This window comes from Calidris pugnax, unplaced genomic scaffold, assembly GCF_001431845.1.
Source record: "Calidris pugnax isolate Ruff unplaced genomic scaffold, ASM143184v1 scaffold132, whole genome shotgun sequence".
NCBI classification, from domain to species: Eukaryota; Metazoa; Chordata; class Aves; order Charadriiformes; family Scolopacidae; genus Calidris; species Calidris pugnax.
This window is the reverse complement of record NW_015090910.1, coordinates 1,566,182-1,593,509: the sequence shown is the minus strand read 5'-3', so window position 1 is coordinate 1,593,509 and position 27,328 is coordinate 1,566,182. Positions and strand designations below refer to the sequence as shown.

Genomic DNA, 27,328 nt, shown 5'->3' with positions numbered 1-27,328 from the left:
CCGTGAAACATCATGCCATGAACTTGAGTCCCTAAACATGTTCTTTGAATGCTCTTTTAGGTATTTATGTATGTGGCCACTTCTCTGTGCACTAAGCAGATGGGCAGGGGGGGTTGGTGCAGGCCACCTCTTCATATAATACTTACCAATTGCATAAAGTTCCACTCCCTCATCTCTGAGTCTTCTTGAAGGGGTGACGACGTCATCTTGTGATTTGCCATCAGTGATGAGAACACCTATTTTGCGAGCTCTGGGCCTTAAGCCTGCTTCTTGTTTGAAGTTGTTCTTTAAGATGAAATCCAAGGCCATGCCTAGCGCAATAAAGAAGGTAACCATCTCTGTAAACTATTTCCATATAGCAGTCATGGTAAAGGACAATATTTAATCCTAATGATTTCACTCTGACAACAGCGTTCCACAATATGTTTCCTTTGAGAAGCTCTCAGAATCTAGTTATAGCCCATCATATAGACTTACCAGCAACTGACACTATTTCTGCCCTCTCAGAGTCTCTAATCTCTTACCTTTTGTGTATCACCATCCGATCTGGTCTACTCCAGCCACCCTTCTGGGCCCTCACGTTGCTTTTCTCCCAACCCTGACATGGAACTCCCTTTTATCCTTCTCATGTGCTCAACAGCAACCCAAGCTCTTCATCAGCTAAGCTCTCCTCCATCGCTTTGCCCCAGATTTCCACTACATGCCATGCCTGCACTCTCCGGAACATACTGAATTAACTGTAAGGCCTTTACATCACGAACAAATTTGAGCTCACTGAACAATACCAGAATTATTTTTACTGGAGCTGAAGGAAAATCCTGGCAGAGTGACGTACCTGTTAGAGTATTGCCTCCTTTGTACGGTAGGTTGGCCACAGCCTCCAGCAAAGCCTGTTTGGTTCGATAAGCATTGAGATTCCACTCTGTCCTGGGATCTCCACTGTACTGTGCAAGACCTGGAAAAAACCCCATCGTTACTCACTTGTTATGTGCCTGTGTAGTACTTACACCTCATTTTGCCTCCAACATACGGGGACTTACCAATCTGTACTTTGTCAGGTCCGATATCAAAAACTTCAACGATACGGGAAATGAAGCTCCTGATAGTTTTAAAATTTGGCCGCCCAATACTCCATGAGCCATCCACCAGCAGCACGATATCAGCTTCTGCTCTAGTCTTACATTCTAAACCTGCCGTGTCAACCAGAAAGATATAGCCTCACCATGACAGCTTTCAACCAGAAAAATACAGCCTTAGCATGATAGCTTTCTTTCCCCCGTCCTTTTATAAGACATATGTCATGAGTTAGCTTTCAAAATAGCTCTAATTTTATTCACTGGCACTCTGTCAAGTATGACCTCTCTGTGAGCATTATTCACACTAGTCACTGGTTCCATGGCAAGAGCCGTATAAATTTCTTCATGTATGTTTCCTTTTATAAATAAGCCTTCACAAATGTCAAGGCCAGTGCTCTATTGTCACGACATTGTCTGGTTGGGTCTTTAAGGATGGTCAATGGTTTGATTTCAGAGGTGTTTTTTAAAAGACTGCTAAATTAACTACTGACATGACAATGAGATTATCAGATTATCCAAATTTACAGAATTTTAGTCTGTCACGGTTCGCTAAACTACTACTTAATTTTCAATTATGTATCAGTGGAATTAATAGTGTATATTACAACCACTTTCAATAATTACTTGATTTCAGAGGTGTTTTTTAAAAGACTGCTAAATTAACTACTGACATGACAATGAGATTATCAGATTATCCAAATTTACAGAATTTTAGTCTGTCACGGTTCGCTAAACTACTACTTAATTTTCAATTATGTATCAGTGGAATTAATAGTGTATATTACAACCACTTTCAATAACATATTTCTGAATTTTCAGGGGAAAAAGACACAGTAATACAGGTGGTATAGAAGTTTGCACATCCAGGAAAGAAAGAACACAATTTAAAGAAGATACACAAACATAAACACAGGCCAAGAGGTAGAGAGGGGACAAGAACAAACATTTATATAAAGCTGCAATGTTCTGAAAAGGTAGGAAGTTATTTCAGACATCTTCATTTTACAAATTACAGAATAAAATACGCATCATATTGTTTTCATCACAGGGAAAATCACAAATATTTATACAAAACAGACAGACACAACGATTTTATCCGCAGCCGTTTGGAAAAAAAAAAAAAAAAAAAAGAATCCTTGCTCTCTCTCTTTTCCTGTAGATTGTGTTACCAGCTGCACATTTTCTGGCTTCCTGCCATCAGAGCTTCTGGTCTTTATATGGAAGAAATCCCATTGAGAAAAATCAGCCACACTCATCACAGTTGAAAGATATTGTGATTTCATATATGTTCCACATAATTGATCCAACACTGTAGACTCATGAATATAACTATTCCATGTACCTGGGGGTTAAAAGCATGATCCTCTTCTGCATAGAAAATATAGATCTAGTCTTTAGTCAGGACAATACAATCAGTTGGGAGTACGGTTTAAGTAAAACCAGGTTAGTTCAAAAAATTGCATGCATAACTTTAATATGGAAGTTAAAGTTAGCTTCATGTACAAAATAAAAGTTAAGCTATTTTGACTTTTATTTTTCTTCCAACTACCATAGTTCCCCACATGGAAAATTCTAGCAAAGGCACCAGACTTAGGGTGACATTTTTTTTCCCCCATTAATAAATAATGTACTATTACATTTCCAGTCCCAGGTATAAAATTCATTTTTCACATTAACCGTGACTCAAATCCATGCATTAGTAAAACTAATTAGCTTAAAGAATATAACACTGAAGACAGAAATGACAGCTGCCATAAGAAAAAATAACAAACCAGTCTTGGTGCAATGCTTTTCCTTCCAGACTTATCACAGCTTTACTCTAATGGCCTTTTATGTAGTTTTTCTCAGCTTTACCCTCTGGTATTAGACAAAGTGGGACAGTAATTAATTAAGAAATTTCTAAAAACGTCAACAAAGTTGCATGAGGTGACCATTTTTTATATAGCCCAGTGTGGAAAAAAGGCATCAAAGAGGTTAAGCGAAAAAGATATCGAGTCAACTGTCAGAAAACCTTTTTTCCTTTATTTAACTCTGAAAGGCCTTTGCAGCCAGGTTCTTCCTCCTCACCAAACTCCTCTCTCTGATGATTATGCAAACCTTGAAATGGCAGAGGAGAAAAGCCTTCCTTTCTATATGTAGACCTGGCTATTGAGAAGCAAAGACTTGCTTCTTTGTGCTTTCCGTGGAGGAGGACTGAGCCCTGAGACTCTCCACATCCAGTATTAACTGAGATTATGGTGGGCATAAAGCAGAGCTCTTAGCATGTGGAGGCCCATTAACCACACCAAGGGAGCTGCTCTCGTAACATTCATGGAAACTTTGGCTGGAAGGTTTAGCTTCACGAGGAGAAACTCCCCAACAGATACTGGAGAGCATGTAGCAATTGCATTTCTGAACTAAGCCTCCTCCTTCTATAGTAAAAAAAACAAAAAAACAAACAAACAAAAAAAACCCCCTAAGTAATGGTTATGTTGTATACAAACTTAAATAATAGACAGTAACACTGGGACTTTCCCAACTATCAGATCTTTGTTCATTATACTATCTTAGTCTTAAAAGGAAAAGTCACCATATAAGGACAAGCAAAGGGCTAAAATCTGCTTAAAATTCCTTGTTCTACTCCTGTGAACACCCCTGTAGATGAGCCATGATCTCTGTTCAAGAATTTGACCTTATGTGATTTAACACAGATGTGGACGAGCTTGAAAATGCAAGGCAGATGGCTTTGAGTAATCAGCAAAACATGGGTTGTCTGAGTTATCATCTTTGTAAGATCATCTAAAGGGGGCAGAGGACTAGAATTGTGAACTGGGGAGTGCTTAGTGGTCATTTCAGACCAGAGGCTACGTCACCAGTGCAGGGAGTGTACTGAATCCTGTAAACAAATATTCATGGGCGTTAGAAAAACCATAAGGAAACGCTGGTAAACTTTTCATCTTTTTTTTATCCGTAAGCCAAAGCTGCCTTTTCTTCTATCAATCATGTTTACCTCTAGACAAAAATGGCTCCGAAGTAGTATCTGAGAGGGTGGTCATCTCTTGTCCAACCAGGGGGTTGCTCTCTCCTCCTTCAAACATTCCAAAAACATTTACCTTATAGGTGGTTCCTGCCCTGCAATAGTTAAACAAATGTACTGTAACTAAATTCAGTTGGTTTGCTAAATGCTGACACTGCACTTATGAAACCATCACGGAAAAAATCCCCCCCCCCCTCCGGAAAAGGTGCTAAAACGTGTAGCCCAAAGACTAGCTCTTCCACAAAACACTGAAGTTTTGAGAAGTTAAAAGTTGATTCTAGGTCCTAGACTTATAGCCTACTTCATTCAAGTAATTTAAGACTTATAAAGGCTAATATCATAATTAATGAATGACCCCATATTTAATATATTTGCACAACAGATTTTGGCATGGACTAAATCCTACTGTATAAATCCAGGCCTCTGAGAAAATAAATCAAGAACTAAACTAGACTTTTTTTAACATGAGGTAAGGAACTTTTGGGAGGAAACCTTAGAAATCCCAACTTTCTCTGGTGTTCCATTAACCTTCTCATATGCAAAATGCAGAACACAGCCTCTGCCCACATCTTTGCCTCCTTCCGTTCCTGTGAGAACACCACGAGTGATGAGAATAATCTCAGAAAGAGCCCTGCCAGGTGCCTTTCAAAGGCTGTATAACAAGATCCTTGTAGCTCACTGACAAAATGACTTCCTGACTTACAGTAGATTTTGCCAGGCATTTCCATCCCAGACCACAATCAAACAAAACCGTAAGCTAAAGTTATTTAAAAAAAAAAAAAAAACCAAAACCAAACATGAATTATGATCCATACCTAAGCTCCTCCAAGACCACTGTGCTGTCGTACGGCCCCACTATTAATTCTCCAAGACTCCCATCATCTTCAGTAGGGTGGAAAGTGACTTTGTACCCCTTCACTCGCCCCGGGGCTGGTTCCCAGGTTACTCGGAAACTTGACATAGTTGAATCAGAAGTTCTCAAATTTCGAGGTGGCTTAAAGGGAGAGGCTGCAAGGATGGGGAAAAAAAGGATTTAAATCAGGTCTGGTTATGGAAAAAAAAAAAATCAATAAGTACCGTTTTATGTCAAAATCTATATGCAAATCCAGGATTAGTGGCAGCTCTAAACTCTTTGTGCCTTTGCTTTGACATAAAGACAAATATTTGACATAAAGGCAAGATTCACTTCACCTAATTTTAGCTGTTTAACCAATAGGTATGTGGGCTAAGTTCATTATCAAGGCTCCCTCTACAGTCAACAGACTGAGGGATAGGTAGCAGTTCATCTCACCTATCTTAAACATCCACCTGATTTTACAATAAATGTTGACTATAGGTGGACCAGCCTACTTCTTCCTCTTTATTAATTACATAGGAAGACCAGATGACCAGCTTAGACTAGCCCTCTCTCTTAAATGGCAACAAGTAGGTGAGCCCAAAAGAGAGAAACGGAAGCAGCTTCCTCTCAAACCAACACTGGAAAAATCAGAATTTACCAAAGGCAAAAGTCACACCTAGACAATTCTCAGTCACCAATATCACTTCTCAAGCTGCTTCCTCAGAGCTCTGGGTCCCACAGGTCAGAAGGTAGGAAAGGGTGAAAACAAGGACCCTTTTGTAGAATAGGTCCTGCCAACGGTCCTCTCCCTGTACGAGCTCAGAGTCTGGCAGCTCAAGCAACTTCACCAACCACAGGTGGGGCACTAGGTGAAAAAATACGTTTTCAGAGGAGTGCTTGCCAAACAGATTGAGGGTTTTAGGTCATGAGCAACTTCCTCTGAAGACTAATGGCCTTCCAGTGAAGGCCAGTACTGAGAGACAGAGGGGAAACAAGCCCGCTGATAGCTTCTGCAGAGCTTCTGCTTTTGTGTGTATCTAAAGTGCAGGGGTAGAAAACACTGCAGCTGTGTAACCTCAAAGCTGCAAACATGGGAATTAGAGTAAGCCAGAAGTCACCACCACGGCTTTGGAGTTGAAAAGATGGAGGGGGAAAAAAGAGTTTGTCTTATCCCTGTGCCCACGCAATTGTGTAACTGTAGATGAAAGATCATAAACGTCCTCTGACTGTGAATTCTGCTGAGAAACAGTAGATACACTCTCACTCACAAGGAACAATACAGCCCCTCTGTCTCATCTCCCATGGTACTTCTCCCTGATGAAGTGGTCTGTTGACACACTGTCTTCCTCACAAAGCCCCTTGTTTTAACTCCTGATGGCCAGGTTGCAGAACAAGTCCGGTATTTTCAAGCAGCTTGTATGCCATGTTTACACCCTCAATACCAGCAGCAACAACCTGTGCTCAGGCTGTGCCATAGTGAAGTTTCCAACAAATCCAACACTTTTCTCAACCTCTAACAGTTTCTTCAATTTGCCTGTAAAGTCATGATCTTGGCAGACTCCACCATATTTTTCTACATGTCGTAATGATTAATTTTAAGCCCAAAACTTTAATTATCAAATCCTGTGCGAGCTGCTGATACGTACCTGTTGTTCCTACTGCTTTTCTTGATTTCCCTTGTCCAAAATCATAAATTGGAACAACGCTGAGGTCGTATGTAGTTCGTGGCTTAAGTCTCTTCAACACGATGCTTGTAGCAGGAGCATTGACTCTTCCAAACATCTGCCTCCCCCCGCTGCGGGGCCGGTAGTACACGCGGTACGACAAGACCTTCCCGGGTGAAGGCTGCCACGTCACTCTCATTGTGTTTTCTGTCTCGTTGTCCACCATCACAGTCCCGGCATTTTGTGACGCTTTTCAGTGTAAAAATACAGACAAATGTTTACTTTGTTACATAAAGATACGGTTCAAATGCATGTCTATAAAATTCATTCTGCTGTATTAAAAAATTGCCCTCTTTAAAATTACAGTTTGATGGTAGGGAAGACGCAGGGGAGTCTCACAGACTATTGTTAAATTACTTTCTTAAGTGTAATGGACTAAAAAAGCATAAGTGTGCTCTCCACCACAGAGAAAAAACAGAGGGAAATATAAATTACACGACGACGCAGCATCATCCATAGCTTCATTTAGTCACACTTTTCAGTAGGCTGTTAAGTAATGGATTCAGCACTCTCAAGTGAAACTGATAAATTATAAAGCCTTTTTTTTCTGGACTAAAAAAGCATAAGTGTGCTCTCCACTACAGAGAAAAAAAGAGGGAAATATAAATTACACGATGATGCAGCATCATCCATAGCTTTATTTAGTCACACTTTTCATTAGGCTGTTAAGTAATGCATTCAGCACTCTCAAGTGAAACTGACAAATTATAAAGCCTTTTTTTTTTTTATGAACACAAAGTCCTATAGAGTTAAGATTTTCTAAGTTTCAAGTTTACAGAGCTGAGAAGGTACAGATCAATACCTAAACTGCTGGGTGCTGGGCTCCGTGCAAACTGTCCTGCGAATAGTGGTGAATGACTTTCCAAATGCTTGGAAAATCACTCACGGCTATATGCAGGATATTATACGTGCTGAAATGAGCACATGGACCAACAACGCGTTTTCTCTACAGATTGCAGCACTCAGCTTCTAAGAGATATTTTCCAGACTGTACAAATGTTACAAATGATCTGAAGTGAACCGAGAGGTATGTGACGCTGGCTGTCAGCCGCAATGAGCCATCTAGGTTCTGGCAAAAGAGAACCTCCTTGGCATGCCAGAATGGGTCAGGGTTCCATCCCACAGTAAGGTGGGCTTTGCAGGCCCCAGTATCCTCTCCCAGCCCTAGGAACCCAAAATTTCTAATTGTGTTTTCAACAGAAAGATGCAACATTAGTTAGTCTTGGGCCTGGGTCTATTGATAGACCTGACAGCACATTGGGAGAAGCAATAAATGACACGGCCAAGCTGCCGAGGTAACCTAGGGAAGGCTGGCCAGATAATTCTGCTCTTCTTGAAGAAGGAAGGAAGATGTGGGACAGCAGTCTGAGGAGTCAGCTCTTCCCAATGGCAGCAATCCCTGCTCTTGGAAGACCTTAAGAGCAACTACACCGGGTCAAGGACAAAGGCTAAGGCAGGTCAGCAGCCTGTCTCCAACAGCAGCCAAAGCAGACGCTTAGGGAAGAGGTCAAGAACATGTAAACACACATGATGCACTCCCCGAGCTCTCCCTCGGGCTCTGTCTTCACATGGCCCCTTTGGGCAAACAACAGAAACGTCAAGGCTGATCCAGGACATCCCTTCATTCATTTTGTGTCCTCTACTTGCCAAGTCTCGCTCTACTGCAACAAACTTTCCCCAGCCTCTCAGGGCTTTTCACTTTGCCTGCGCTGCAGGAGAGGCCTGAGCCTGCTTTGACTCATAGCACATGATGTTTGTCAAATAAGGAAAAAAAGAAGAGCCTCAGGAAAAGTAAATAACAAACATCAAAATGACGCAGTAAGCCTCAGAGGTCTCCTTTTCTGGAGACATTCAAGACCAGCCTGGACGTGTTCTTGTGCAACCTGCTCTAGGTGGACCTGCTTTGGCGGGTGGTTGGACTAGATGACCTCCAGAGGTCCCTTCCAACCCCGTGTGATTCTGTGATTCTGTGACTGTGAGGAATGGAAAAGGCAACAGCTTGGAAAGGCAATTCATTGATTCTGTGGGAATCTCCCCCACCTTTCCTCCTTGATCCATCCATAACATTTCTTACACCTGATTTCTAGCAGCCACACCAAACCTATGGCTTCGAAGCAATTTGTAGGTAAAACTATGTCTTAAGTTTGAAGTAATTCTTGCTGAAACCAAACCTACAAGAATACTTTTAGAATAGATTTTCTTGGTTTTTTTAAACGGTCAAGCAAAAAGCTAGGATTTACTGATCTGAGGTGGAATGTTGGTTTAGGGGGACTTTAGAAAAAAAAAAAAAGGAGGTGAAGAAAAATAAGATCCACTTTCTTTAAAATATGATAATTTCATCAAGAACAGAATGTTACAAATGGTGGCAGTGCTGTACCACACTCACCATCAGTAAAAGCCTCTCCTTCTACTGGGTCTCCTTCTCCGCTGCTGTAGGTCGCATACACTGAAATCCTGTATTTAGTCTCTGGCTCCAAGCCTTCCAGCACAGCATCCACTGTATTTCCAGGGACTCTCTTCTCCCCCATCGTATCGTCATAAAGGGATTTCCATACTATCCTGTAATTATTAACTGTTCCTGGAGCTGGTGTCCATGATAACCCGACTGTAGTGTCGGTTATGTCTGTGGTAACCAAATTACGGGGTGAACCACGTTCTGCAAGAAAGAAAACAACAAATTGCCTCTAAAATACAAATAGGAAAAGTTAGCAAAGTACAAATGGAAAAGTAAAATGATCATAAGAGCAAAATCAATCTTTTCCCATCAATAACATACAGCTGCAGTTCCAAGAAAAATTTAATGGATTTTTCAACAAAGTGTTTAAAGCTAACTTTAGATCATAAATGATCCTATCCCTTACCATGCAAGATACTTAGTGGTTATACTTTAGAATACACAAAACAAAAATGGCATTAACCAAAGACTTGGCATGAGGTCAGTGCTTAAATGTGCTACAGCTCATTTAGGTAGGATTTAACTCTCAAGTAAATAATTTTAGTTCGTTCATTCATCTTCGTGTGTGTTAACATTTTTCCTGGAGCGTAATTAAAAGGAGATTTTTATCTGAGTGAAACAGTCATTTCTCTGACAACCTTATCTTCTTATTTAAGAGCACTATTCTTATCCCCCAGAGTACCACTTACCAGATCTATCAGCTATTTTACTTTATGTTTACAACTGATTTGTAGCATGTCTGCTTTCAGTAGAAAGCAGTTTCCATCTTTCCACTCGTAAGACTTGTACCTCTTTCCTCCCTGTAGCTTGTTCCAGCCAGCTTGGAACGAAGGAAACAGCTCGTTAGCCTGTGAAAGCCAGTTGTCAGCTGGATGCGTGAGTTTCCCCCAACACACCAGAGTAATTCCACTGCTTAAAGATGGAGCTCATTGGTCTGAAGTGGTGAAGTGAAAGGAGCGCCTCTGTTTAATGTTTAACATACATTTATAACATATGTTCAACTTTCCTATTGCGGGGGCTGGCTTTCAGTGGCAGGAAAGGAGCGCTGATGGGTGGGTTTAATGCAAGGGCCTCACTGTAGCAAAATCTGCAGAAGGGATCTCCAAACCCAGATCCACACACACACACACACACACAGAGAACAGCTCGGTTCTTCAGCATCTATTCTCCGTGGTCTCTCTGTGGACATACTTGAGAGATTGCTCAGCAAGAGGATTTAAACACTCGAGGTGGCCTCACAGCATCACAGCTGAGTTTTCCTAGCACTGATAAAAATATATCCCTCTATTATACCACAGCAACCACAGGACCAGAGTCAAAATTCTTGGAACACAGAGAAATTCAGTACCTATCCAATTTCCACCATTTAGGCTCATTGCAAGAACAGACCTTACTGAAGCAGTGTCAGTTCAAGACGGAGCAACAAGTTGCTCAAAGCCATATACTGTGTTTTCTCTTCTTATATTCATTTGTCTTTCACTCCCCCCACAAACCTGCGACATTTCCAAACATAATCCCACAGGAGCAAACAGAACTACCTGTAGAAATGCTTCATTTTGGAAATATCTCATTGCCGGCACAACTTCATTAAAAGCAAGCCCATGAGTCCCACTTGGCTTAATGATAAATGGAAATTAATATCGACTATCTGAAAACAACACTTCTGGTATAATAAAAATACATCAGCTGCAGAGATTACGGAATCAGAGGGTACCACTCCAGTCACAAAGGTGACTCTCAGACAGAGCTGTTAGGGCATGGAGCAGAATCCCTTCCCCTTGTGGGGTTTTTCTCCTTCTAATCCCCAGTCTTGGAACATCCCACCATATTCTTCTGGAGGCGATTCTTTTTCCGTCCTAATTCTGCATCAGTTCTTACAGTTTTACTGTTCCAACCAATTTTTAGCCTCACAATATAAACCATCACAATTTATGCCATCTTCTCTTAAAAAAAAAAAAAAAAACAACATGTTAAGATACAGAGGTTTTGGTAAAGTTCACTTGTTTATCATTTCACTACAAAAGCAATTGCACATAGTGAAAAATTTATAGTGCAAAGGCCTGATTCAACTCATGCTTCATGCAATCTCACTGAATTCAGCGACCGCATTAAATAAATGCCAGGGAAGAATCTAAACTCTGAAGGCTAATTTTCCTGGAAGCCTGAAAAAAAGATTTGCCTTCAAAAGTAAATTACACCAATTTTTCTGTCTGCTCTTAAGCTTCTACTCCCAAATCTTGGCTTTTTCATACAATAAAAAAAAAATATTAAGGCAATCCAAATGGAAAAAATATGGAAAACCTAACTTGATAGAATGCACAGATGTCTCACAATAAAACCCTTTCTTTCCATATTTTAATGTAATATAAATATACAAGTCACTTTATTTTGGCTACTTTAAACCATGGCTCTGCCACAACATGATTTCAGTATTAAAGTATCTGCTACCACAGCACAATTTTTTGCAAGTCTACTCTTGGACGCTACAGCTAATGATATATGTTGGAAACACTGCAAAAATAACTGCATATTTAAAACCATTATTGATTAAGTCATTATTGAGGTCATTAAATAACAGAGAAAAATAATTTGTTTGGAATGGACTTTAATGAACACCAGTTACTGTAATATGTTGGTTCTGAAAGAAATATTCTTTGGAACTAAATGTCTTTTTTATAAGGCAAGGTAAGAGAGGGAAAAGGGACTGGGATTCCTACCAAACCACTAGAACCAAATGGAAAATTTTTACTTCAAATAGTTGGAAACTGCTGACAAGACAACTTACCTACTAAAGGAAATTGGACTTTTTATATGTTACACTGCAACCGAGAACATTTCTTTAACATAACACACCGACTTGATTTGCACCTCATGTGTGAGGGGGAAGTCAACCCACAGCTTTTTTCTGCTTCACTGGATCTCCCGCAAGCGGTTTTGCATGAGGGGAGCAGCTGTGTTTGAGAGGCAGTCCAACCCTCAGTCTTAAATTATTAGGATTCCATCAAGTATTATCTAAGCTGCTATACTCAGAGTCAAGAAACATATTTCTGCTCCACAATAACGCTGGTGTAACGCCGTGACCAGCAAGCACACAATTAGACCTACGAGATATTTTTCAGTTGGATTAAAACAAAATAACTAGTCCCAAAAAAATAAACAAATCTGCAAGTGTAACACCTAATCAAGCCGTTCTGTTCTTTGGTCCACGTGTTCAGAAATGCTTGTTGAACACCTGCCTCTTGCCTGCTGGATTAAACAGGATGGAGGAGGAGACAGAAAGACAACGTACACGGTGAGAAGGAAAAGTGCTGGCTGGCAAGTGGTTAATGGTGGGAAGGCTCCTGATTTTCCTGACTCCAACTGGAAGCTGATGTAAGCCCATCACTTCATGCAGCCCCTGAGTCACAGGCAAGTGAGGAAGCAACTGGGCTTTGAAAGTTGTCCCTGTGATGCTCCGGAGCACCAAACCAGGCGGTGTGAGCAGGGCTGTGAGCCACGGTGAGGACATGCACAGTCAAACCAAGCACTTGCAGGAACAGGTCGAACGCCTGCCTGGGTGAGAAAGGCAGGCACCAGTTTCAGGCCATCTGATTCTCTTTGGTTGCCTTTAGCTCAGAGCTGCAGCCTGCCTATATGGTGCCTCTTTACTACAAGATCATAGAATCATGGACTGATTCATGATACAGTTGGAAAGGACCTTAAAGATCATCCTGTTCCAAACCCCCTGCCCTGGGCAGGGACACCTCCCACCACACCAGGTTGCTCCAAGCCCCATCCAGCCTGGCCTTGAACCCCTCCAGGGATGGGGCAGCCACAGCTTCTCTGGGCAACCTGGGACAGGCTCTCACCACCCTCACACCAAAGAATTTCCTCCAAGATCTCACCTAAATCTCCCTTCTTTCAGTTTAAAACTGTTTCCCCTCATCCTATGGCTCCCCTCCCTGATCCAGAGTCCCTCCCCATCTCTCCTGGAGCCCCTTTAGGAACTGGAAGGGGCTCTAAGGTCTCCCCGGAGCCTTCTCTTCTCCAGGTGACCCCCCCCAACTCTCTCAGCCTGTCCTCACAGCAGAGGGCCTCCAGCCCTCCCAGCATCTCCATGGCCCTTGTACATCTCTACCATCACTCGGTGCAGACACACTCTCAGAAATTAACTCGGCAGCTTTCAGTCGGGTGCTCTCACATCCAGTTCTGGACTTCTGCAATGTCCAGTTTCCATATTAAGTTTTTCCACTATAATATGCCAGAGACACAATAGAATATTAAAGCAGTTTCCTTGTGTCCTCTTGGGTCACTTCCCACAGCTCTCCAGCAATCACTGTTTGTTATTGAACAGAAGGCTGTGAATCAGCAAAAATTAAAATGTTGACATCCATAAAAATCAAATGGCCTTATTCAAATGGCCCTTCCCCTCAGAACTATTTACACAACTCCAGCTGATTTCAGTGAGAATTGTTCATGCAGTTTGAGCCCAAAGCATAAACATTTTTCCCTATATTCCATTAAAGAGAGCTTTCAAAATCAAACTGCAGCTGTAAATTTCATGCAGAGTCATGTTTTGTTTAAGTTAAACCTAGGATTGATCTAAGCCAGCATCCTAAAAGGTCAGAACTAACTAAATAAATGAGCTCTCTCTTTCAGAGGCGTATACTAAAGTTGCCCCAAAAAGCCCCAAAGCAGTTGGTTATTCCTGGAGTACCAGCCCTTCAGGCACGGAGAGTTGGGAAGTGGAGATGAGGAGAGTCAAGGACTTGCTACACAAAGGGGATGCTCACTTGACCCTGTTAGAGTGGGTTTCTCACTCTTCTGCTCCTGGGAATGCAGAAAGGTGAGAAGATGCAAACCAGGAGAGTTCTGAGCCAAAACAGAGGGACTTTGGCCAGAGTGCTCCCAAGTCCCTGCTCTAGGATAAAGCCAACAGGAATTCGCACTCAGTCCCTTTAATATTTCATCTGCCTTTCCCAAGAGCTCATCAGTTAACACTACTCTCAACTGTCTAGAAATATCCTTTATTATTCATTCAACCTTCCCCTGTGTTCATTTTTTCTCCTGATGTATATTTCATTTCCTATATAAAACTAAGACAGTATTCCACAGATTATCAGAAGTCAATTTCAAATGTCAGACTCAAAAATCTTGGAATGTATAATTTTAAAAATGCATGAAACAGCACTAAATCTCCTGAGGACACTGAGTCCTTGTTTCTATCAGGACAGAAACAGCCCGGACATTACGGAAAGTCCCTGTGATATGCTAAAAACCTCATTGTAAGAAAATGTCACTTGAATTTGTACTGTTCTGCCTGTAGGAAGCATTCTTATGTTACTATAGAAACAGCAAAAATAAATCATTTATTTACCAAAGAACTACTATCCTTTCTGTGACCAAAAAAATGTAGACTAGCAGTCTCATTTACTTCTAAAGAACTTCATCCATTTACACCAACAGTGTTTTTATCCCAGGAACTTCACTAACATAAGTGGAAATACTTTGAAATCTATCAGTGCCAGCAAGATGGGAATCTGACCACTGAATCTTTTTCTACACAAAAAAAAAAAAAGCTTTTTTTCTAAATTCCTCTGAAATTCGTACTTAAAAGTGTAATGACTTAGAGTTGGTAACTGAAATATTCTTAAAGCTATTCTGAAAAAATATATAGCTGCCAGCAAAAAGACGCTCATAAAATAGATCTGCAGCTTTCAAACTTTTCAGGCATTCACTAGGATTTAATGTTTCTGTGCAGATTGGTTAATCTAGCAATGAATTTGTTTCTCTTTAAAACAACTGCGACTTATGGAAGTTAATCTATTTAGCGGCTAATGTGCAGTGTGTTCTTTTCATCTGACAGATGCCTTTGGGCAGAAAACCACATTCCTGCCAGACTTGCAACCACCTCTCTTATTAAAAAACAGATTAGAAAAACAGTAGCTCTCGCAAAGGGCTCTCTGCCTCTTGCGTTTACACCCACTGCCCTCGCCACGCTTATTGTTGTGTTTTATTTCTGGTGTAGGATGTCTTGGGTAAGATCATATTATATAAAAAAAAATTGAAAGCCAAATAGTTAGTTTGCGATCTTTGGGGATAAGAGGGAGGCTTTTCCCCAAGGCATTCCCGTGGGTGCTTCCTGCTTGTTCATCAGTCTGTATTACATATAACATCATCAAATATAACCATCAGTGCTAATTTCTTTAGTTCCTCCGGCTGCCACAAGCCTTGTTCCACCCCAGGGCACGCACAGCCTGCACTGATTTAATTCACTTTAGCAGTTTCAACAACTTTTTGTGAGCGGAGAGGAATCACAGCCAACAAAATGTTTCTGAGGAAAATTTTTCCATGGCATCTTTACTGAAGGGCTCCAACCAACGCTCCCTAGTGATGGATCGCCATGTGCTTTTGAAAGTGAGAGGATAAAAGTGAGAGTTTTCTACAGCAGGCATTTTGCACGTGCAGTTATGTTTAATGCAGTATGAAATATAAAGCTCCAGAACTTTCACCTCTGGATGCTGCTTCATAACTGCAGACAAAAGCAGCCAGTGGCTGAAAGGGGCTGTATAAAAGATGAGACAACTATAAATTTCCTAAAATCTGGACTATTGAAGAAGGAAAGCACACTCCTTCAACGGAGGGGCTAAACCATTGTTTCCCTCTTCCTGCTTCTCATACACAAAAAAAAAGAAATAAATCCATCGTCTCTGAATAACAGTTACCTTATGGTATGGAACAGCACCCTCAGAAAGGAGTAATTTTCTGATTACTCATTTGCTAAATTCCCTCTCCCGCGTTGTCTGCGAACAGTTCATAAAATTCTGATCCTCTGGCATGTGCTTATCTTTGGGCTGGACCAGAGAGCTATGCAAACAGTTTACAGAAGAGATTATCTACAGTTACTTGGGGGAATAATTGCCCTCTCTGTTCCATGTGGAGAAACAGCATATATTTAGCAAAAAGAAAAACAAAATGAGCAGCAGAGATTGCCTAGATGCTAAATGAGTCCAAGTACACAGAATGGTTACTGGGTTTGCATGAACTGATTTTCCTGAGTGCCCCAAACCAAACAAGGCCACTTCAAAACACTCAAAAACTGTCCCGCAGAGCAAAGAGGAGGAAGAGGAGGAACATCCAAGAGCAATTTGTAACTGCTCCAAAATACTTTGGATATAACACACACAACTGAAGGACCTTCAATGAATGCCTGGGCAGACACGTTCTTGCAAATCATGTTAGAGCTGTCGAAAAAAATTACCAGTTTTTCCCTTTCTGTTGAAGGCTACCCTTGCAGCTGAGATACAGAAACTGCCCATGTGAACTCTGCTACTACATGCAGAGCAAAATAAATCACTACTGAAGGCAGTAAGAATGTTTGTCTACACACTTAGTCACAGGGGACCATTTAGTGACTCAGTAAAATTCCAGTAACATCTGAGAGCTTGGATTTTTCATTCCCTGCACCTTGACTATACAATTGCTGGAGACACTTCTGCATCCAGCTCCTCTTTTCTCATTTTCCCTACTCCCAAACTGATTTCTCTTAGACTACGTCCCAGTACCATAAACTAACAACTGTCCCAGTTCGAAAGGCAATCCCAAGCCTAGCTCTTGATATAAGGACGAACTGACGTGGCCAGAAACTATGGCATGTCTGGCTGAATGGACTTGGTGAGAATCCATATGATGAAGACATCAAGTAAGCCCCACTGGGATTCCCGACACAGGAAAACCCTTAGGTGCTCGGTGCTTCGGTGCCGTTGGCAATGAAAAACACACACTGCACTATTTTGCTGCTCAGACGCTATGGCTCACGGAAAAAACTAACTGAAACACTAACTACTTTTTCATGCTTCCTTTCACAGCTTTTTTGTCAGGACTGTTGATAAGTTTATTTCTCCAGGAGTTAAGATCTGTCCCGTTCCCAGCCTCAGTCAGACAAGTTATTTCTGCTAATAGTTAGTCAAGTATTCACTTCACTGACCTGTGTAACTTCAGCCAAGTCCAACTGTATTTATTTTAGCTTCATAGGCAGCATAACTTCATTTTTTTTTTTTCAAGTAAGCTTCTATACCAAGCCTTGAAGCTCGAATGTTACCTTTCAGTTCCAAAACTGCAACCCTTTTAGTCTTAATTTACTGGTTTTTTTCCTCACAGGTTTTGTCTTTTTATGCTTCGATAAGGTAAGAAAGTATTGTGAATCTGCTGGGATGTGGAGATGTGAGCTCAGACTCACCCAGGACTGAGTGAGACCCACACCTCCATACTCCCTCTTCCCCCTAAAAAAGCATTAGACCTAATAAATACCATACAAAAGGAAGCAGCAGCACCACCACCACCAGGTAATTTCACTAAGTCCTGATCACCTCTGGCTTTTCTGGAGGATATAGGCAGAATCCAGCTACCTCTTCTCCTTTACCCAGATCTCAGCAGTGTTGTGGGCAGGGAGACAGATCCTTTTCTCCCACAAGAGAAGCATTTTGGGTCTTGAATGGGTACTGAAAGCAGGGGAGGTGGTGCCTGATACACTGAGAGAGGGAGCAGCCATCAGAGAAAGTAGGTTGGATTGGCTCAGTGCCTGAGATTTAAGCAGTGGGATGGGCAGGGGCTTGGGGGCGAGTTCTCAGTTGCTCCTTCTATAGTCAATGGGCAGAGAAATGTTCCTTTGATGGAAAAATGAGATCTCAGATGGACTACCTGCCTCCTGGAAGTATCTGCCTTTCTTCATTAATCACAGAAGAATCCTTGAGAGTCCGTGCTGCAAACTGCAGTGTTCAAATAAGTGCCTAAATTTTAGCGGGATGAATCCAGCGCATTGGTGAATTATTGCAACCGAATTGTTTATTGATTTATTTTAATTACAGTTTCCTATTTAAAATAGGTTTTCTGGTTTGTTTCCTACCCCGTGTTATAAATAAAACGTTAAACTGATGGAGAAACCGAGAGCCAAGTATATCCCTACTATAACCCCATTAGCGTCAATGGAGGGCTTTTAATTCCCCATAATTCATCTGTAAGATGTTTTCAAGTGCCACGGCTTCACGGCTGCAGCGCCAGGCTTTACTGATACATACCTGGCCAGCACAGAGCCCGGTCACACTTCCTTTCATGGCCTAGGAGGCAGCTCTCCCTGCCCTTTGACAATTAACAGATGACACCGAGAATGCTCCCAGAGAGCAAGTTTGAGAAATTCTCTGCTCAAAGGCAGAGGGAGAGCAGCCTCCCCTCCTTATAAGAACGTCTTTGGCCCCGACTTAACGCTTTTGCCAGCATTCTGTTAATGCTCTGCTCCAAGTTCTTACTCCTATTAGTTAAAAGCAGGATATGATTCATTATCCCTACGCCTAGACTAGATGTTGCTTCTCTATTGCAAAAAATGGTCCCTGAAGATCTTTCAGTCTCAGTACGGTGGAGACCCTGCAAATTTTCAAATGGATGAGATACATCAACCCCGTCAATTAAACTAAGTTTACACTTAGTTTAATTAAACTAAGTTACACTAAGAACAATCTGCCACTAAAACCGCTCAGAGAGATATATTGAGAGATATATTGAGAGATATATTGAGAGATATATTGAGAGATATATTGAGAGATATATTGAGAGATATAAGACAAAATATTTCACTGAGGCTGGTGTGGAAGCACAGTCAGTTTTGGTTGGTGCTTCTGGAATCTTTTTCAAGATACCCAGATCCCCCTCTCTGCAACCAGTTGATTTGACCCCATTGTTTTCTCTGACGGACAGTAGATTTGGAAAATCCCTGTACAGCAGGAGAATGTCTTTTTTGTCTATTTTTCATTCACATATTTACTTGCACAGAAAACTCAGGAAGACAGTACAATTTTAGTACAAATTACAATTTCATTTTATGGCCTCAAGTTGTGCCAGGGGAGGTTCACGTTGGATACTAGGAAAAATTTTGACACGGAAAGGGTTATTAAGCCTTGGAATGGGCTGCCCAGGGAAGTGGTTGAGGCACCATCCCTGGAGGGATTTAAAAGCCAGGTTGACATAGTGCTTAGAGACATGGTTTAGTGATGGTTTTTATCAGAGTGAGGTTGATGGTTGGACTAGATGATCTTAAAGGTCCCTTCCAACCTGGGCAATTCTATGATTCTAAGACACCCTAAACATCGATCAAATAAATGAACGGCTGTATAGAAACAATAAACAGTTACCTTCAAGAGTTTCTCCCTCTCCAGAAAGGGCCTCTCCTGCTCCGGAGGCGTACAAGGCAGACACAGTCAGTGTGTACCTTGTGGCTTGGTCCAAGCCCTTCAGCACTTTGGAGTTGGTGTCACCTTTCACCGTCACTTCCTTGGTTTCTCCTCCGGCCACCGGGGTGTAGGTGATGAAGTACTGCTGCACCTTCCCGGGAGCAGCGCTCCAAGACAACCTCATGGTCGACGTCGTAGCATCAGAAACTCTCAAATTTCTCGGATGTCCTCGGACTGCGCGTGTCAAAAGATGTTGAAAACAAGTTTGTTCACTTCTTGGTTTATTTTTTAGGTTACCACAACATCCGGCTTAATGCGGAAAGAAATAATTGTGTCAAAAGATGTTGAAAACAGGTTTGTTCACTTCTTGGTTTATTTTTTAGGTTACCACAACATCCGGCTTAACGCGGAAAGAAATGACTCCTGAATGGCCTGCACTAACACTGCTGCAGTATAAGTTTACTGTAATTGGGATTGTACAGTTCCATCCCCACCCTCCTTGTGCAAAAATGCCCAATAAAGTTTTTGTGCTCCTATTTTTTTCTGTTAAAACAGAAATCCCGGAACACTTAGACATACTAGCACCTGAATATATGCTCAGCTTCAACACGCCAAGATATGTGGTGAAGTCAATGTCTGTGGAATCAAGTCACAGATCACCAATGAATTGTGAAATTAACATATTATGTTTTCCTACAGAGTTCTTTTTGATGGTAGCTTTTCTGATTTCTTGTATTTAGAATCTCAGTGAAGTTTCACAGGTGACCAGGACATTCGTACTGTCTCTCTAATCTTCGGATTTTGTTTAATTAGGCATGATACCTGTTAAAGGCTCATACATTTTCATACAATTTAAGGCTTCAGGGATAACTTCAGTAAATTAAATGCTTCATTCATTCCTTGCTAGCCATTCAGAACAAAGGTCAAACAGCGTCTGAATATGCTGAAAGGTAACATAATTTATATCACTGAGAATATGAAGAATCATGAGGACAATTAATTAAACATACAGGTAGATTTTTCACCCAAGTTACTCTGCCACAGGAGGTGTTGCAGGTCTAGACTGTATTTTAAAATGAAATATTACAGTTTTAATAAATTTTATTGTCTTAAATTACCTCTCAACTAGGCTTGAGTAATTTTATAATTCCCTGTTCATACGGCCAATATGGGCTATTCTCTTTTCAGTAGGAATATACCAGCATGCAGGGAGCTCTTCTCAAGCTTACTATATTCACAGCATTGTACCTTCATCGGTTTTGGCATATCCAACCAGGGAATTCCCAGGCCCAGACTGGTACTCGGGAATGACAGACACCTCATATCTTGTGTCTTGGATCAGGTTCTGCAGAGTGGTGGATCTGTCATTTGCCGAGACGGTCACTTGTCGCCTTTCTCCTCCAGGCAGCGGCCGATACACCAGCCTGTACCGCAGGACGTTCCCTGGAGCTGGAGTCCAGCCAACCACAAAGCTGTCGGTAGTCTCATCTGTTATCCTCAAGTTTCGAGGAGCACCTTTAACTGCAAAAAAATACAAGCATATAATTTGTAAATATTTGCTTTTAATCAAGCAGTATCTGAAGTGAAAGCATCCCAACCATTCTGTTAGCTCACCAAAACAACACCTTATATTGCCCTCCCACTGTTCTAAGGAACATAAACCAGGAGTCATTTCTGAAAATTTAGGGCCACTTACAACCAGCAGCATAACAAAGTTGTCCCCAAAAATGCATTCATTCCAGTATATACAACCACTTCTGAACCTCAACATGGCCTGAGTGTGTTTGGCAGTAACAGCAGAACTGAACTACGTCAGGGACAGTTGAGCACAGTGGGGACATTTCTTAACACAACAAATCATAGAGGTTTCTTTGCTGTGGCCATTTGTTTCTGCACCACCTCCATGTATGGACTTGTCAGAGACACCCAACTACAACAGGCAGCTCTCCTATCTTAAAGGAATAACCAAGGTAAATGCAACAGGCAGCTCTCCTATCTTAAAGGAATAACCAAGGAAAATGCAACAGGGAAAAAAAAAAAAAAAAAAAAAAAAAAAAAAAAAAAACAAACAAAAACAAAAAAACACAAAAAACCACTAAAACAAAGGAAAAAAAAAAAAAAGAAACAAAAAAAAAACCAAACACAAAAGCCACCAAAACAATTCTATTGCCATAACTTAAATTCTCACAACAAAAAATATATTCATTGTAATACGAGTTGCATCTGATGTTTAAAAAAAGGCTTCTGAATGAAGTCTCACAACTCAAAGCTGAGCACTAGCTTGTTATAGCAGAAATTAAGGAAAAACTGTGGTCAATGACTTAAGAAGCTCCTTGAGAAGAGATACAGCAGCTCAGGTCATTTCCTATGAACCCAATGGGGACACCAAAGAAGAACTTGACTCTCCCATGATGTGTTAAGGTCTATTTACTGTCCTGCAAGTTGCCTAGCAGTATGTAGCATTGTCATTTAGGCAAAAAAAAAGTTGTGGTTTTTGTTCACTGTCCAAAGTATAATTCAGATGGAACCCTAAATGCCAAAAAGTATTGTTCTTCAGTGTTAAATTACAGACATGTTAGAGGTCTGTAGAGCAATTAAGAGTGGTACAATTAATAATTCTAGTTTTGAAGAAACCAACTTGTTTTCTGCTAATAGGAAACACAATACTTTCAAATTCTTTAAAAGCCTGAACGTGAAGTTTGTTGCCAAGAAAGCTGCCTGGCCCAGATTGCCAGCTTGATCTGCATGGAGTGCTGCTGAGGTTTACATGACTGCAGAAGAACTCTGTCTTCTCAGACACATTGGGATTTCACCAGATCAAGATGCTGACAATTATTGAAGGCAGTACCGGCTGCAACATGGGAACACTGGTTATTTTTGTTTAAGCTATTCCTTCTGTCCCTGACGCTCACAAGCTACGTGTTCAATCAGCCAAGAGTTTGTCTGTTTTCTTAAGGGAAAGTTCTGTGTGGCCAAAACATTCTGACTGGTACAGTCATGGAAATATGCACACCAGCAGTGAAAATTGTATCTTCCAACCTTAACATCCAAACTAAGCTATTTTGCAAGCGTTTATTTCTATCAGTCCTAAGAGGAAAGAGCAATTAACAAATTTCCATGCTGTTTCTTTTGCTTCCTTGGAACCATTTACGTCACCAAAGGTCACAAATGACAGCATGGAATAATGAAAAAGAGTGGATCAATATTTTAAAATGCATGATTTAAGCTAGACTGAGTACTGAAATAGAAAATCAACTTTTCTGTCACCCTTCTCCTTTAAATCAGTGGTAATGCACGGTGGTAACTCCACCAAGAAGAAGTACAGCTGCCACACTTAAATTTAGAGCCACTGATCACAGAAACTCACACTGACATCAGTGGAAGTTTTGAATCAGTAAGAGTTATTGGATCAGACCCATGAAGTTCTGATGGGAGACAGCTGACCAAAAACTCAGCCCCCTTTAAGCCTGTGGTACATAAAACAGAACTTCTTTTGATGCAAGAAAGATGTAGACAAAGGGAATTACACAGGTAGATGTCTACACATCTACATGTGTAGACACAGCAAATTACATATGTACATACATGTACACATGGTACATAAACCAGAATTTCTTTTAATGTAAGATAAATGTAGACATGGCGAGTTACATACAATTACCTATGTAACTGCCTATGCAATATGCTTGACTTTAAATGTATTGAAGCCAACACGCATTCCTGCATCAGAGTCATAACTATTAAATAGAACAGAATAGTTCAGTTGGAAAGGACATACAATGGTCACCTAGTCCAACTCCAGTGTACAGTAAGATTAATACAAGCCAATGAATTTATTATTGACTTCATTCAAATACAGGCCACTGCAAAGAAACAGAGCATCCATCCAACTTTCAGGGAAAATAAAATCCAATATTAATAATTTAACATTGGAATTTTATATCTTTATCAAGGTGTTGAGAGACAACAATGTTTATTCTTATCCTGCACATCAGTACAGCTTCTCAGCCTTGGCTGGCTGTTCCACATAAACCCCTTCTCTCAAAGCAAGTTCTTATTTCAATGTCTCACTCTTTTGTGCCTGGGAATAACAGGAAGTCTTACTTTCTAAGGTGGTTTCCTCTCCATCCAAGGGAGGGCCATCGCCATCTTCATATTCAGAGATCACACTGACGGCGTAAGTAGTTTCAGGGAGCAAGTTGGTGAGAACTGAGCTGGTACTTGAAGCTGGAACTGAAACGATGAACTCTTCTCCACCAACTGCTACTTTATATTTAATGAGGTAGGACAGAACTTCAGATCCAGCTGGAGACCAGCTAACTTTGAAACTGTCAGATGTTACATCAGAGAAGACCATATTCTTTACAGGCACGTAAGCTGTATGGAAATAAAAATTCACAGATAAGGTACACTTGCTTGAATATTTTTTAACACAAAAATCTCTAAATGAAATGAAAAATGTCCCTCAATAATTTGATTTATTGCAATTGAACAGGCATTTTGCTGCACATGCAACAGCATGTATTTTCTATACTTGCTTATAGCTACCAAATTTCATGAAGCTCATATCTAGGTTGCCTCAAAGCATACAACATTTGATTTATTGCAATTGAACAGGTATTTTGCTGCACATGCAACAGCATGTATTTTCTATACTTGCTTATAGCTACCAAATTTCATGAAGCTCATATCTAGGTTGCCTCAAAAAATAACAAGTAGAAGCACCAACACAATGGTTTTTAGAAAATTCCATCTAAAAAAAAATGTATTTATGAAAACTTAAGTTAAAATCTGATTATTGGGTTCCCTCTTTCACATTTCCCATGAACAGCAGTAACATTATGCCTTCAATGGGAACTAAGAATCCTTGGGAGTTAAAATCTGATTATTGGGTTCCCTCTTTCACATCTCCCATGAACAGCAGTAACATTATGCCCTCAATGGGAACTAAGAATCCTGGGGTTTTTTTCAGATCTAGATTAGAAATAGGACAAAATAAATCCCAGTATTTTTGCAGGAATGGAGTCAAAGGGGAAACAAGGGACTTGACATGAGGCACAAACACAAACCTGACATCCTGGACTTGTTTTGCTTGGCCTAGTCAGCCTAACAGTGGGGAGGTTAAGACTGCTTGAGCCCTCTAAAACAAAGGCTGCTTTGCTGGTTTGTTCCTCAAAGCTATCCTGAAACAAAAGGCTTATTTTTAAAGAGAGTGGGGCTTTCAATACTGGGGACTATTCAGTGTTAGTGCTCTACTGAATATAGGTATGGATGCTGAGGGTGCAACTCATCCTGAGTAACTTTCGCTGACCAAAAGTTGGTCATTTAGAAATCTTTCAAATATTAAACATTATCCTAGCTCACCAAATTTGGATGCATGTGAAGACTTTCATGTGCTATTTCATTTCAGATTTACAGTTAGATCAAGATTAATATAGCTGAGAATCTGCTGGCTCAAATTGTCTTGTCTGAGCGCATTTCAGAGGGCCATTAATTCTACCCTAAAAATTACTCACATCACCCTTTGGAGGTGTTGGCTTTGCCCCACCGCCTTTGAAATTCTAAAAGACACGCTTAGATTGGCTGCCTCATTTTGGGCAGCTTAAGAAGAATGGCCCTAGTAAGCAACTGTTTTATTCAAGACAGTGAGTGTAAGAGCAAAGCACATCCACTAAAGTCATTCCAGGTAGACACACACTTTAATAGCTCTCTAGGTACCTAGGAGGCAAAGGGAAAAAAATATTCTCCAACAATTTTTTCATGTCATTTTTTCCATTAATTTTCCCCATTGCTTTTTAATATGTTTGAAAATGAGAACCAAATCCCCAGCTATTAAAATTATCATTTGTAGCTGGACAATTTCAGCAATATCAATTCTTTAGGCACAAAACATTGGTTCCAATCTTTTTTTTCATCGCGTTTTCTACATTTCTTTAAGTAATAGTAGTTACTTACATTTTTTCCTTATAGCAGCCAGCTCCTGCTCAATCCGTAGGCAGACAGACTGTGTAAGTTCGAAGGATATCCTTTGAAAAGCATCAAAATCTTCCACTGTGTAAACGTGGGTTTCGGCAGGAGGTGAGGCGATGGCTTCTAACTCCGTACGCACCGCGTCCTTCACACCAACTGCGAATATTTCTACATCTGCATCCCTCAGCTTTACTGCAGGTTCTTTAAAAGCATCGGACGATTTCCCATCAGTGATAAGAATCATGACTCTCGGCACGTTTGGTCTTGATCCTTTGCTGGTAACAAATACTTTCTCCCTCACATATGTCATGGCTTTGCCTGTGTTGGTAGATCCACCTCTGTAGGGGAAGGTGTTAATAGCCTGAATTATGTCTTCCACTCTGTTGTATCTGTTCAAAGAAAACTCCATATAGGGATCTCTGCTGTACTGGACAAGACTTATCTGTACTTTTCGAGGCGATATCTCAAAGCTTTTAACTAACACTTCCAAAAAGGCTCTTACTTTAACAAAATTGGCGATACCGATGCTGTAGGAACCATCCACTAAAAACACAACATCAGCTTTTACATCCACACCACGTGAGCATTCTGTAAAGAGAAAGAATCACCACTATAAACAGATATTCAATAGCCAGAGCATTACAATTGCATCCGCAGTTCGAATATCATACCCGGTTGCTTATAAAGGAAACAAATCGTTCTAAGTAAAGCTGTTTCTCATAAATAACAAAGGTATGATATTAAAACAAGCGTCAGAGGTTTAAACAACAAAAAGCTACTGTGTGAAAATAACACAGTAGCTCCTAACTCACCCACTTGAACTTTTACTTGTTGTGTTTTTTCCATTATGGTTATTGGCTCACTGGGGGTCAGTCCTCTCATTGCGTAAACGTTTATCTGATACTCTGTGTCTGGAGAGAGATCTTTCACATTCAGAGCCGTGGTCTGAGGACCCACGCTCAGCATGTGTTGTTTTCCACCAGCTATCATGGGAATGAACTGCAGCCGGTAGCCAGTTATTTGGCTGGTGGATGGATCCCAAGTGATCCTGACAGATTTTGAGGAGACCTGAGTGGCCACCAGGTTTGAAGGAGGCTCCACCACTAAAAGAAATCAAAAGCAAACCCAAAATATTAATTACAGTTATAAACAGATTTCCTTCCAGGTTTTTATTTCTGGAATAAATTTAGTCATCTTTGCTTAATCTTTACTAAAAATCACTTCTTTTTTTTTAGCATAAATAAACAGAAGTGAATTACAAATACAGGTCGACATCTGTGTTTTCTCAGCATTCTCCAGTTTTCATTCCTTGATTCTTAACCTATTACATATTCTGCCCCTTCACTAAGCAGTTTTTTTTTTCCCATTAGTACATTTTTCCATAGAAGTGATGCCTGTGTTCAAACTGACTCTATGAGACTCTGATAATTGCACGTCATTGTGTTGCCCTTGAAAAGATGGAATAATGGAGTTATTCCAAATCTACGACGTCACACATTCTGTTCTCCCACATTTAAATGCACAAAGCTGAGACCTGTTTTCCATGCTTGCTCATGAGACAATGGATCAAACTCCAGAAATAAAGCAAAGGAAGTAGGAATGGCCCCTTAAACACGCATAAGAATAAAATGAAGTCAATAAATCCATTTATATAAAGTATCTCACCTTCTTCTCCGCTAACCAGTTCACCAAGTTGTTCATCAACACCGGAGCACACTTGCAAGATAATTTCATTCTGTATATCCACAATTCCATCAAAATTAGCCACGTTGAACACATGCTTCAGTGAAGGCTGAGATGCAATTAGCTTGAGTTCCTTTGCATCTGCTGCTTTGATTCCTAGAAGTTGCAATAGACAGGACTGTGTTAAGTGGCCATAAAATACAGACTCCTGTAAATATGTTCTTAAAGTATCAGAATGTTCTGGGGTAAAGCTGAGTTTAATTCACTTCTGTCTTCTGTCATCATCAATAATCAAGCTACAAATTAATGATTAATGCAATGAAGTGACATACTCCATTTTCAACCTGAGAAAATAACGTGGTAT

The 27,328-nt window shown here is 40.7% G+C and overlaps 1 protein-coding gene across 1 annotated transcript in view; it reads right to left on the bottom strand.

The window, feature by feature from the left end:
* The window catches only part of COL12A1 (collagen, type XII, alpha 1), a 121,089-nt gene that overhangs the window by 78,855 nt on the left and 14,906 nt on the right, over positions 1–27,328 (bottom strand). The window contains exons 8-20 of the mRNA XM_014949335.1: positions 26,947–27,120; positions 26,094–26,384; positions 25,267–25,869; positions 23,416–23,688; positions 20,560–20,832; positions 19,273–19,545; positions 9,041–9,310; positions 6,577–6,843; positions 4,908–5,100; positions 4,066–4,187; positions 1,041–1,190; positions 836–955; positions 147–311 (exon numbers count right to left, since the gene is read on the bottom strand). Coding sequence (XP_014804821.1) covers positions 147–311; positions 836–955; positions 1,041–1,190; positions 4,066–4,187; positions 4,908–5,100; positions 6,577–6,843; positions 9,041–9,310; positions 19,273–19,545; positions 20,560–20,832; positions 23,416–23,688; positions 25,267–25,869; positions 26,094–26,384; positions 26,947–27,120 — 3,174 coding nt within the window. The remainder of the gene's footprint in view (positions 1–146; positions 312–835; positions 956–1,040; positions 1,191–4,065; positions 4,188–4,907; positions 5,101–6,576; positions 6,844–9,040; positions 9,311–19,272; positions 19,546–20,559; positions 20,833–23,415; positions 23,689–25,266; positions 25,870–26,093; positions 26,385–26,946; positions 27,121–27,328) is intronic.